Source organism: Electrophorus electricus, chromosome 15 (assembly GCF_041902795.1).
Source record: "Electrophorus electricus isolate QZ-2024a chromosome 15, ASM4190279v1, whole genome shotgun sequence".
Taxonomy (NCBI): domain Eukaryota; kingdom Metazoa; phylum Chordata; class Actinopteri; order Gymnotiformes; family Gymnotidae; genus Electrophorus; species Electrophorus electricus.
Genome location: NC_137511.1, coordinates 7,840,738 through 7,852,585, shown reverse-complemented (window position 1 = coordinate 7,852,585; position 11,848 = coordinate 7,840,738). Strand labels below are relative to the sequence as shown.

The 11,848-nt window shown below is 40.0% G+C and overlaps 1 protein-coding gene across 1 annotated transcript; it reads right to left on the bottom strand.

The window, feature by feature from the left end:
• Nucleotides 1–3,887: 3,887 nt before the first annotated feature.
• bambia (BMP and activin membrane-bound inhibitor (Xenopus laevis) homolog a) lies at nucleotides 3,888–8,054 on the bottom strand. The gene is made up of 3 exons (XM_027027885.3): nucleotides 7,599–8,054; nucleotides 5,538–5,819; nucleotides 3,888–4,862 (listed from the first exon to the last, which is right to left on the bottom strand). Exons 1-3 carry the CDS (start codon nucleotides 7,672–7,674, stop codon nucleotides 4,420–4,422), a joined length of 801 nt encoding a protein of 266 aa, XP_026883686.2. The 5' UTR covers nucleotides 7,675–8,054; the 3' UTR covers nucleotides 3,888–4,419.
• Between the last annotated feature and the right edge of the window lie 3,794 nt (nucleotides 8,055–11,848).

Sequence of the window (11,848 nt, the reverse complement as noted above, 5' to 3'; positions counted from 1 at the left end):
CTGGTGAGAGCTACAGAATAAGGTAATATTTATTTTAATAGCCACTGCCCATGAAAAGACTGATTGGTGGTGATTTGGTGGTATATGATAATTAAAACACTTGTGTAACTGCAGCTAGATATCTTCAACTGCTATGCGTATTTTCATGGACCTTCAACATATGAATTCCTAGAAAAATGAACAATTTAAATGGAAAAATAGTTAAAAATAGTTAAAAATGGAAATGATTTACAGATTTACCAGGAAAAATGGGGAAAGATATTATTGCTATATATCACAACCATTAGGAGCCACACATTTTAGTCTGAGTATGACCTGACTCCTACATTCATAAACAACAATGCTTTTCCATTTAAAGGGTTTGTGTTGCATTCACTTCATGACACCAGAGTACTGATAGCATAGCAATACTATCATTGCAGCACCCAGCTGCTCAGATTTTCTCCAACGAAATAAAAATATAAGATATCAATTTAAAGGGGTTGACATTAAGGTTTGTAGGAGTTACAGCTAGTCTCTTAAACACTCCTGGTATTATTATTTTGCTTTGGGGCTGATTTATATCTAAATGTTAGCTTGACGTAAGCATAAATGTTTGGAGTGGAGAGGGGCATGAGGACATGGTTCCGGTTGGTGTTTTGCTGTCTACAAAGCACATTGCTTTACTTGTCTCTTCCACTCAGGCAAATATTTACTTATGCTGTTCATTAAATGGACACTTGTCAGAAGACCGTCACTTAAGTTTCCAAGACGAGTTCCCTCGGTGTTCTGCTTTGGGCGTTCCATGTAAATAGCTGTTGTGGAATGATGGATTGTGTTTGTTTGTTGGGAGTGCCTGGGTTTATTTCATTAGCAAAACCAATAAATAACCATCTGGGGCAGGGACCAGATTTGTTAGGTTTCAAAATTAAATTGCAACGGCTACTTTCAGATGCATGTCTTTATTTTCAAAAAGGTAACAATGCCAAGTGGGCCAGATGGGAGGCGAGGTCTCAGGGTACTTAGGCTAGATCAAACGTTTGGATCCCCGCTCCATAGAAAGTACCAAATATTAAATTGCATATCCCTTATAAACAACTTTGCTGTAAATATTGACATTATAGAGCACTTTATGTCCTGAAAGTCAACAGTTGGTTAAATTCCTCTCTGTCCTGAAACCTCTTTTAGCATATCCTTTTGAAGGGAGCATTAAAAAGTGTCATTAAGTCAGAGGACAGTGTGGGTGCATAAATCTTGCAAGTACTTGATACATAGAATGTTTTAGAGACAATAGTTGTCATTAATATACTGTCTGAAAATAAGGTAGTGGCAAGATGTTTGCATTTCTGAGTACCAGAAAGGAAAAAAGGAAGACAAAAATATGTGAACATAGAACTTATGTAAAGTGATTTGGGAAGAGTTCCACAAATCTGTATGAAACACATGCTTGACATAATTAAATCCATTTTTAGACATTGAGAATGTACCCAACTTTGTGCTAACAGTCATGTAGTCATCTAAAGGAAAGACATGGGGCCCCTGACAGGCCCAGGGGGAGAGAGCAAGAGGAGAGAAACAGAGAGACACAGGCTGACTCAATAAAACTTGATTACAGAATTAAAAAGAAGGCAGTTTGAAGTCACATCAAAACAAATTGGGCTTTTGTAGGAGCCTCCGCCGGTGCCCATGTTAGATTTGCATGTCAATAGAAGCAGACTGGTGGGCCAGGAGCCTGCAAAATGAGCAATGCAAATTGCACATGCTCTTTAGAGAGACCATCAGAAAGCTGAACAGCTCTATTCACACCAGCCTGGAAAAGACTGAGGACATGTGACTAATTCAAATGGAATTATTTAACAGTTAATATCAACATACAAAACAAGATATTGTCTGAAGAATGCTACACAGATATAAAATCATGTACTTCCTGTCACATGATAATAATATTAGTAATATGTAATAATAGTAATAATAGTAATAATATAGTAATATGATGTTTATGTTCATAAGACTTGACAAAGTTTTACCAGCACGTAATGTGTGATTTCTTAAGATGTGTGTGTGTGTGTGTGTGTGTGTGTGTGTGTGTGTGTGTGTGTGTGTGTGTGTGTGTGTGTGTGTGTGTGTGTGTGTGTGTGTAAAGACCACTATAAGTAATTTGTCCACACATACCCACACATTTAAATCGATTAAAATCAATCATACAAAACTAAAACATTTCAGGATGCAAATGATAAAAGAGCCAATTATGAACATAAAGTCATTAAAGGTTTTGTATGTGGGTTTATTTTTTTTTACATACACTGGGGTTCAGCTGAGGCATTGGCTTGTCTAAACTCTCAGGCTTTTGTTATCATTAGCCGAGCGCTAATAGCCCAGAGGGAAGCTATACTCACTAATGCTAGAGGCTGTTAAGTGGAAGTCCTGCTAATGGCGTCTTCCAGGGGTCGTGACTTACAGCAAGGTCACCTGAAATGAGGGAAGCAGAGGCTGACCATGCACTTAGGACAGGGCTGTAGCACACAGATGAACTTGTGTGTTGAATGAAACGTCAGTCGGGTTGATATACTGAAAACCATTTTAGTCTAGGAAGCGCTCATCTAGTAAATGAGCCAAAAAGATCTTCTAGGACCTGAATAGGTGTGGGCACTAGCTAAAGTTGGGTCAGAACAAGATTAGGTGAGGTTGTTCTATTCATATAACTGAGAGCCTAAAGCTTTAGGGTGTGGTTTTATATGTGGGTAGAGTCACCTTAGTGTAAAAAAGAACAATAAATCAGGACAATATTGCAAATACCATACTGAGCTTAGAATGAAAGTGGATTCCTTAATATTTTCTGTTAATGATGAGTTGAGTTTGAGTTCTAACTTTCAGCAGGTACAATTTAAAAAGCTGTCTTATTTGGAAATATGCTGTTTTGCACATAAATTCATGTCACCACAATAAAATTACCATTATACAACAGCATATGAATTTTTAGTTGCAGAATCAGCTTTGTTCCTTATACCTAAATAAAAAACAATACCCTAAGTCAAGTTAGTATGTAGTAAAATTACAATCTATTTTTATGTACTCTGCCAATAACGCAAACCGCTTACTCGTGTTATATGTCTTTTTTGTGGCAAAGACATGTGCTTGTATAGTTTAGGCCCAATATGTTTTATATATGAGGAGTTGTTTTGTGCCTTTTGAGTGACATCTGTATTAATTGTTGATAAACATGGCAAAAATGTAAGGACAGTTCCATGACATATGAATATGAGAGAGCACCACACTGTTTGTTGGTACCACCATTTGTAAGTATGATTAAGCAAAAATGACTTTCCTTTTCATTTTGACTTCATATGATCTTTAAGAATATGCTATCAGACATCTCTGTGTAATTCACAGAGGAATGTGAACAAAGTTTTAGGTCAACTTGACAGCTATAGTTCCCAGAGTACAATTACCACTGCACTATCCCAACACCCTAAAAGCATCAGAGTTCTTGGAGCAGTGTTGCAGTGAGCTGAAATCTCCAGGCTGAGTGAACACAGGAGTGTTACTGCGCTTGCTGAGTGTGGGCCAAGGGCTCCCCGAGCTTACCGCTTACTGCCATTCCGTTACACATTAAATAAATACTCACTCTGCCTCCAGCAAAATTCCCTCAAGCTGAAGCTACAGAGTGAAGGAGAGCCAGAGCAAGTGAGAAAACGATGTAATGGGTCCCCTCTGGAGGGGTGTCACAGATGACGCAGTACAGGGAGTGCCACTACATTTGAACAAGGCCCTTGTGTTAACTTTCCTGCATGTGCTACTGAATAAGAGCATGCACACAGAAGCGCATGAACGCACACACGAATGTCCAGTTAAACATGCATTAATATATATGAATAATAAACAGGATAATAAATGTATAGCCAGGCACGTTTAAACATTTTACAGGCAACACTGAGCCTTTATTTATAGAATACGACTGAAATAAAAGTCCATATTCATACCCTGGTGTCAGTGAAATTCTAAATTCCGCTTTTTAAAAAAGGGAGAGAGAAAAAAAAAAAAAGGAATTCATCTCAACATTTTATACAAATGTGCAAATAAGACAGGCATTCTGAATCCTTCAGTTTTCAGTGTCAGTCTCGGATCCACAGGACAGGGCTTGGAGGAAGGCATGGTTCAGCCATGCCGCCACCTCCGTCCAAGTTCGAATTCAAGTAAAGTGCTCCATTGAGGAAAAAACAAAAACAATGCAAACATTTTGTGTTATTTTCACCTCTCTCAATTTACATGGGGAAAAAATAATATTACAAATACAAAGATCAAATAATAATAATAATAATAATAATATAAGAACAACAACCAAACGCTATGCAGTTCAAGCATAAGCAGTATCCTCGGCCTCATCTCCGGAGTCCAGTCGGAGGGCAAACTCAGTCCCGTTGCAGCGGTCCCGAGAAGTAGTCATACAAACTCCAGCTTTCCGTGGCCTGTGTACATCCCCCAGTGCACAAGCGAGAGGAAGCGCTCGCCCCCCCCTCCTCCTCCTCCACCGCCCGCACTCAGCTCGGCCTGCCGCAGCTTTTCGCAGCCCAGGCAGCAGTTATCGTGCCCTGTGACGGGCACCATGCACTCCAGGTCCAGCTTGGCCACGTGGCCCTTCTTGGCGTGGTGGTGCCCGTGGAAGCTGTAGTGCAGGCGGGACAGCATCTGCTGCCGTTGTGCCCGCAGGCGCTTGTTCTCGCTGCGGAGCATACGTAGCGCCAGCATGATGAGAAGGACCAGTATCAGGCCTCCCGCGATGGGCACGGCGATCACCGCCGCCCGGAACCACACCTCCTTGGCAGAGGCCAGCTCCTGGACTCGAGTGATCAGGTTCTGGTTCGGGCTGTCCGGCTGGTACCGGTCTAGAAGAACGAGGGGGGGGGGGGGTGAAGGTCACTTTCTGTTTAGGACTTTAGGAAACTGTTAGGAGATCTGTGTGAACAAGGCAGCTAAATGAACATGCTCATTTGTTTTTATTTTATTTCAGTTTTGCCAGTGTCTTTATTTGGAGCTTTTTGCTTTTTGTTAGTGCTACTTTGTGTGTAAAATGTGCCCTGTAAAAAAAATACTGTGATGGGCACATTCCTGCACAGTGGGCAGTGGGAAATCACATGATCCACATGCAAAAAACGCATGTGATCTGTATCCAAGTGTTCAAAGGTAAATGGCCTACTACCCACACACTCACTGACATTATGCTGGAACCCATTAAATATCAGACAGCAGCCTAAAGACATTGGAACCGTAAAAGTCCCATTTGAGTGTGTGTGGGTGTGTGTGTGTGCGCGTGAGTGTCATAAGCAATGACAAGGATTATTATCAATGGCATTACGTTCATGTTTCAATAACCATAACCGTTTTAAGGACTATAACAAGCACTAGTACATATATGTAGTACAATTTTAAAATATTAATGCTGTTCCACAAACTGTCATCTGAATGTACAAAAAATATAGATTTCGAATATTTCATTTTTGAATAGTCACATTTGACATATTTTACAATTATATACAGATATTTTTTTCTTCTTTTCTCACCTGTGGAGTCACTTCGAGTGTGTGCAATGTCATGCAGTCCACGGTAGTTACACATATCATCATTACAGCACACAATAGGCGAAGGGCCTGCCTTTAAAACGTCCAAGTTCTTCTTGGTGCACACATCCACCGAGTTCAATAACGGGTCCAGGCACCCATGTGTCAGCGGGGAGTTCGTATTAAGTGGGTCCAATACCTTGGTGAAACAAGCATTAAGCTCTGACTTGCACATGTATCCAGTAGCAACACAGTGCGGTGCATCGCAGTAGCATCTGATCTCTCCTGTAAACGAGACATGAGACGAAGTAAATGGATATGCATTCAGCATCACAACAACAGTTGCAGCCCCGGACAACAAGCAGTCAATTTCCACGCCATTACATTTGCAGTACAGTGCTGCTTAATTTTCATTGTATGAAATGCAAATGTTTATTTTATTCCTCATAATGCATTTTGCTAAATGGGCAAACGTCAATCAATGTCCAACCAGCGTCATCCCATGTGAAAACACAAGTTGTCCTCTCTGCAATCCAGGTAGTGTGGGAACGCCAAAGCGATGTCCAAAAGCAGAATTTGTGTTTCATTACAGAATTATCTAATCCAAATGTCGCAAACCAGACCGAGACCCGTTAAAAACTATATATCTTATGGACCGCTTATGGACATAGTCTTTACGTTACATTTAGTTTTTACACTAGTAGTAAGACTCAGTGGTAGTTTATATATTACTAATCTGAAAGGAATAATTTATTTTTTGTTAGAATTAATTTACTGGACTCAAAACTATAGGCTATGAGCCATAGCTATCGAAGCCACAGATCGGCATTATTTACAATTTGTAGGAATAAATATTTAGCCACTAAGAATACGGGATTTGTGTCACGGCTTTGAGCCTTCTGTTCAAATACTTTCTTTCAGTTCAGTACAAGTTCAGTACAAGTTCAGTACAATACAATGTGTAGCTTTAAAAATAATGGTTTGCCGAAGGCACGTTCGTTAAATCCAAGTGGAAACCTGTAAAGGTCCTGCGTAGGACTCCTCTTGCAGTTCACACGTTTACACATAATAGAGTTCAAGAGGAACGAGTTTCTACTCCTAAGAATCTACCCAAATATTTTTACATCAGAGATAAAAGAGCAAGCTTGTCCTACTCAACGTATTTCAAAAAGGCATATAAACCTTTACATGTCTCTTGCACCTGAAATATACCATGCATTGTCAATAAATTTTTTTTTTTCACAGCGGTCTCTACGCATGTCAACACACTAATTGCTACTGCGTGTTGACATGGAACGGAACACAAAGCCAAAGCACAGACTTGAGACACAAACACAAATAAACACTGCCGTTGGGTGGTGTTATACGCCGTGTGTTGAAACCCGGGATTCGAGTTACATGGCATGTTATTAGCGCGGACCACTGACAAGAAAACAGCAACGGACGCTTCGAGCCTATACACTTAATCCCTCCACACGCGATCACATGTCAGAATAAGGAATGTCCTAGAAGAGAACGCATCATTCCGCTGATCTTTAATCCCTTACTCTTACAGTTTATCTGTGTAACCCAGCGATACTGTTACGCTGTTTGTTCTTGTTGCCACGCATGCCTGCATGGGACAAGCTATACAAAACATTACACTTCAACGTCATATCTCACACATTTTACTTATACGTGTTAATTAAAGCTGAAGTGAAACATTTGGGAAGTGCTGGAGGAGCAGGTACAACACCGTACTGGCGGTCTACCGTAGTGGTAGTCTAGGCACTATAGGCTGCTAGCCCATTGATATAAAGGGAAGACTTTTGCCACGTACCAAAAAAAAGAAAATACACCAAGGTTAGGGGTGTGTTACTGTTGCATGAACTTTCACTGGACGAGGATGTGAAATTGTATGAGGCCAACCAAATCAGACGTTTGTCAGCCAAATAATCTATTTTACGTACCAAACAACGTGTTTTCGCCTAACCTGAAGTTTGACACCATTTACGCATAGGTGTACCCAAGGCACACTGCTGTAATTTACAATTAGGCGAATAGTATATGAAATAAGTGCAGTACCTTTTGTAAGGAGAATGGCCATCGCACAAAGTTCCAACTGAAACCAAAGCGAAACAAAACTGGAATGGCGATCCATTTACGACTACTGTTGCCAGTCTTTTAAACCTGTGGCAAGACCCTCCAATATGTCTATCGCAAAGACGCGCTAACATGTGTTTTATATAGGTAGCTGCATTCCCATATATCCGTAGGCTACATAGTATCCAAAAGCAGGAGATTCAAACACTCCTGTCCCTTAGACAGCAAGGAAAACCTAACATGTATCGGCGATTCCGGGGAAACAAACTTAAGAGTACGCGTTTACAGTACAAAGCAATTTCCTGTGATACGCTTTAATAACGCGACGAACATATTCGAAACGTAAAAGTAAAAAAAGATTCAGGTATAATCCAACAGAATACTTTCACGTCCACAACCACACAACCGCTTGCTCTGGACACACTCACAGGCGTCCAAGCGTCGTGCCGGTTTTGGGGACCGAGGATGAGCCACGCCCTCCGAGACATTCATTGGATCGGTTGGTCATTTTATTTACATACGTACGGCGATTGGCGTTCGGATTGGTTCACACGGCGGTCATGCAATTAATCATTTCGCCTTCGTTGGGTTTCAGGCTGCAATTAAGATTGGAGAATGTAAACCATTAAAAGAAAATAAATCCAGAGTATATTTTATATGTTTCAGAAATTTAAACCACAGTTTATTTTTGCTAGTAAGACTAGACTAGACTGACACCATGATCCAGTTTATAGATAACCTCAAATACAATAGACTAAGAATATATTCCCCCTTTTCATGTAGTACTGCTATCAGCGAAATTGTGTGTGTTCCAACTTTTTTATTGGCTAGTGATGTTTGAGTATTCACCAATCGTGCAAAACTAGCTAGCTAAACGCGGTTTTATGGATCAGTGCTTGGCAATCATATTTGGGGTTTAGAAGTTTTAAAAAGCGTGTTCCTGAGGGTGCTGGAGGTCGCAGGGGGAAAAAACCTCATAGGCTGAATGTAGGGACTCGGACTAAGCGGTTAGATAAATTAGCAATCCAAAGAGGCACATGGCGCCAGAGAGACGACGCAGACAGACAGTGACACTCAATTACCCCCAAGACAATCCCATGCAAACACACACACCACTCCGATCGATATCTCAACAGCCCGAGCATGCTGTTCGTGTGTTTATCATTTTGTTAGGGGAGCATGGAGGAGCACGATGTTAAAATGTAAGGGAATAGGCCCTCTCACTGTTAACTACAGGAGAAAGTCGATTTTTTATGAAAAAAAAAATTGTGGCCATATCAAAACAGCATTTAATAACCAAAAATAACAATGACCAAAATAAATAATGAGAATATCGTAGAACGTTTATAGGATCACATTTTCAAGGGTGCTGTGTTTAGGAGGACTATGTTAATAATGCGATTGCAATGGTTTTCCCAACTAACTAGGGGAATTTTCTCATCCAACGTCTGCTTTGTTTAGGGAAAAACAGGATTACAAGTTGAAACGGCCCTAGACCTGCATCTCCTATCACTTTATTAGTCTGAATGTCAATAAAGCGCTGCCTAAAACGTAAACTCCTTAAGCAAATATGTGAACAAAATGAACACCGTGGCACAAATACAATACGTTTGTGGTATGCTGTTCTGGAGATGTAATCATAGCCTCCTTCTGATAGCTGTGGGTACATGTAAGGGACTTTTGATGACCAGTTGTTAAAAACAGCAGACAGACAAGGCGACGCTTAGGCCTAATTTCCCTTTGCCTACTGATAGACGGCAATCGATTCGGTGTCAAAGGGTAAGGCCTCGCGATCCCGCTAGGAGCGACACGCGCAGACATAACCGGATTGATAGCAATTGTCGTAATTGTTGGTAATTTCGCTCAGGCGCCAGTCTGTTCAAGCTTTGAGTCCAGTGTCTATAGGCTACACCCACACCTTTCCCGTTTTCTGAGTAAAAGCAAGGCTAAACATACAAGCAATGCACCAAGTGAACAAGCTGGAATGTTCTGTTTAACGGTCTGTTTAAATTTTAATGTACTTGTTTGTTTGTTTTTATATGTAATGCATATCAGCTCTTCTTTATACAGCATACAATATATTCAATACACTCAGAACTCACTCACTGATATTGTCAATAAAGACAAATAAATCTTAGTCAACTGTAAATGCTGAGAAAATTAATGCCGACTAAGTCTTATCGACTAAGAAATTATCTTAGCTTTGCCTATTTAAAACATAATAAAGCTTATAGAAAAGAACTTAAGGTAAATATGCAACAATATTTACAATTATAAAAATATTTGGATTTTATATAACCCGTTTTTAAATGTGATAAAATGTGTTATATCAATAGATATTCCTCTGTCGCAGGGGTATTCCTCGTTATGGGGAGTTTTATCATGTCTGGTATGTGCTGTCACTGTGGTGTCAATGGGTGGAATAAGTGAATGCTGCCCTCTAGTGTTCACAATTATAAGTGCCAAAATGTTCTGTTTTTGAGGTCAAGTAAATGTTTAAAAGACTTAATAGCATCATTAGTAATCACCGTTACTGATTAGTATTTAATGATTTTAATATGAATAAATACAGAAGCATTTATTTCTTATGCAATTATTAGTGAACACTGCATTTCAGAACATACCATTGAACTACCTTGATTTTAAAATGTTCTCACATCTTCAGGTAGACTGCCTGCAGGGAACAGCAAAGTGACCATGCTGTGCATAGGAAAACCTGCTTAATTTGCTATTGAGTATTAACATAATGTGTGAACAGCTTCTAATCTACAGGAATAACCAAAAAAAGAATAAAAAGGTAGGTGAGAATGGGTGCAGGCAGTGTTAGATGAGGAGAATCTCATACTGAATTTGAAAGAGGGATTTTGAGAGGGGGGTGTGAAAGGCCTGCGGCTCCGTTTACACACTGAACTGTTGACTGTTCACACCTTTAAAGAGAGAGCTACAAAAAGTGAGAGTGAAACAAAGGCATAAGGGAGTGGACCAGGAAGGAGGTGCCCAGACTGAGACATGAGAGATGGAGAGGGAGTGTGTCTCTCTATTGGGTAGAATTTGATATCCTCTTTACTTAAAAAACTGCAGATTTGAATCTTCAAGTAACCATTAACATGTAAAAATGAAATTAACCTCCTCTTTTTTGTTGCCATTTTACAAGCCTGAATAGGAAGCAAGGAGCAGAAATCTGCACTTCACTTATAAAATGCAGAAAATAAGGAATAATAATTCACCCATTACAAATAAACAATACATGTCCGGGATTCAAAAGAGAACTCAACACATGGCATTTGAGGAATTAAACCTGGGGTCTTTAAGCATTTTGTTTCCTGACTATGTATATTACACAGAGGTTTTAATTGGTGTGTATTCCAACTAAAGCAGAAAGAAAAACTGCACTCGTGTTAGGATGGGAACCTAAGTCCAGCATTACAGCCACAATATTAATGAGGAACCAGTGACCTTGGGACAAATCATTTACAGCAATGGGATGTACTGAATATGAATACTGATACTAAATACTGAAGCTTTTGGTAATGCATATGCACATATAGAATGTTTACGTACTGGCTAACCCATTTACTGGGAAAAATGTCTTTGCTCCAAATTGAATTTGCAATAAATACGCCATATGTAAATGCAAAACTTTGTATATTCACAGAATACTCAAGCTAAGCATGTACAGATGGTTTAAAAAAGTAACGTGAGCAAAAACAAATGTGAATTCTAACACATCTTCGCCAAGATAAACACTAGATTTTTATATGCTAGATTTTGGAGCTTGAAGTGTACGTAAAAACAATACAACTTACACATGCGAGTGTTACCAAGTATACCAGCAGATGGCGCTATAAGCGCACCGATAAAGAACTGCCAACCCTTCCTCCAGTAGACCACACTGCAGTGTTTATTTTTAATCATCATCTTAAAGATCAGGGCTGCCAAATCGGACTAGCAGGAAGTGCTCCAAGTGCTTCTGATAAGTTCAGCGTACACTTTTCTGCCCTCTCCATACCAGATTTTGGGCGACTCAACGATCCCGTATATACTGCATTACCCAGGGGGCACAACGCGATTCTCATTGGTCCCCGTTGTCTCCACAAGTCTAGCACAGGACAAAGGACGTTAGTGTTAGTCTCAGTGAGGTTAATGCTAAATCACGATGTCGGACTGGCTGCACAAGGGTACAGAGAGAACAGGTGAATCACTGTCACAACAGATCTTCGCCCGGAACAAGT

Coding starts and splice junctions, on each gene's coding strand:
- bambia (XM_027027885.3), bottom strand. CDS start 7,674: ATGGATCGCCATTCCAGTTTTGTTTCGCTTTGGTTTCAGTTGGAACTT. Junction 5,820..7,598: donor GGCCATTCTCCTTACAAAAG/GTACTGCACTTA, acceptor TCTCGTTTACAG/GAGAGATCAGATGCTACTGC. Junction 4,863..5,537: donor CACTCGAAGTGACTCCACAG/GTGAGAAAAGAA, acceptor TCGTTCTTCTAG/ACCGGTACCAGCCGGACAGC.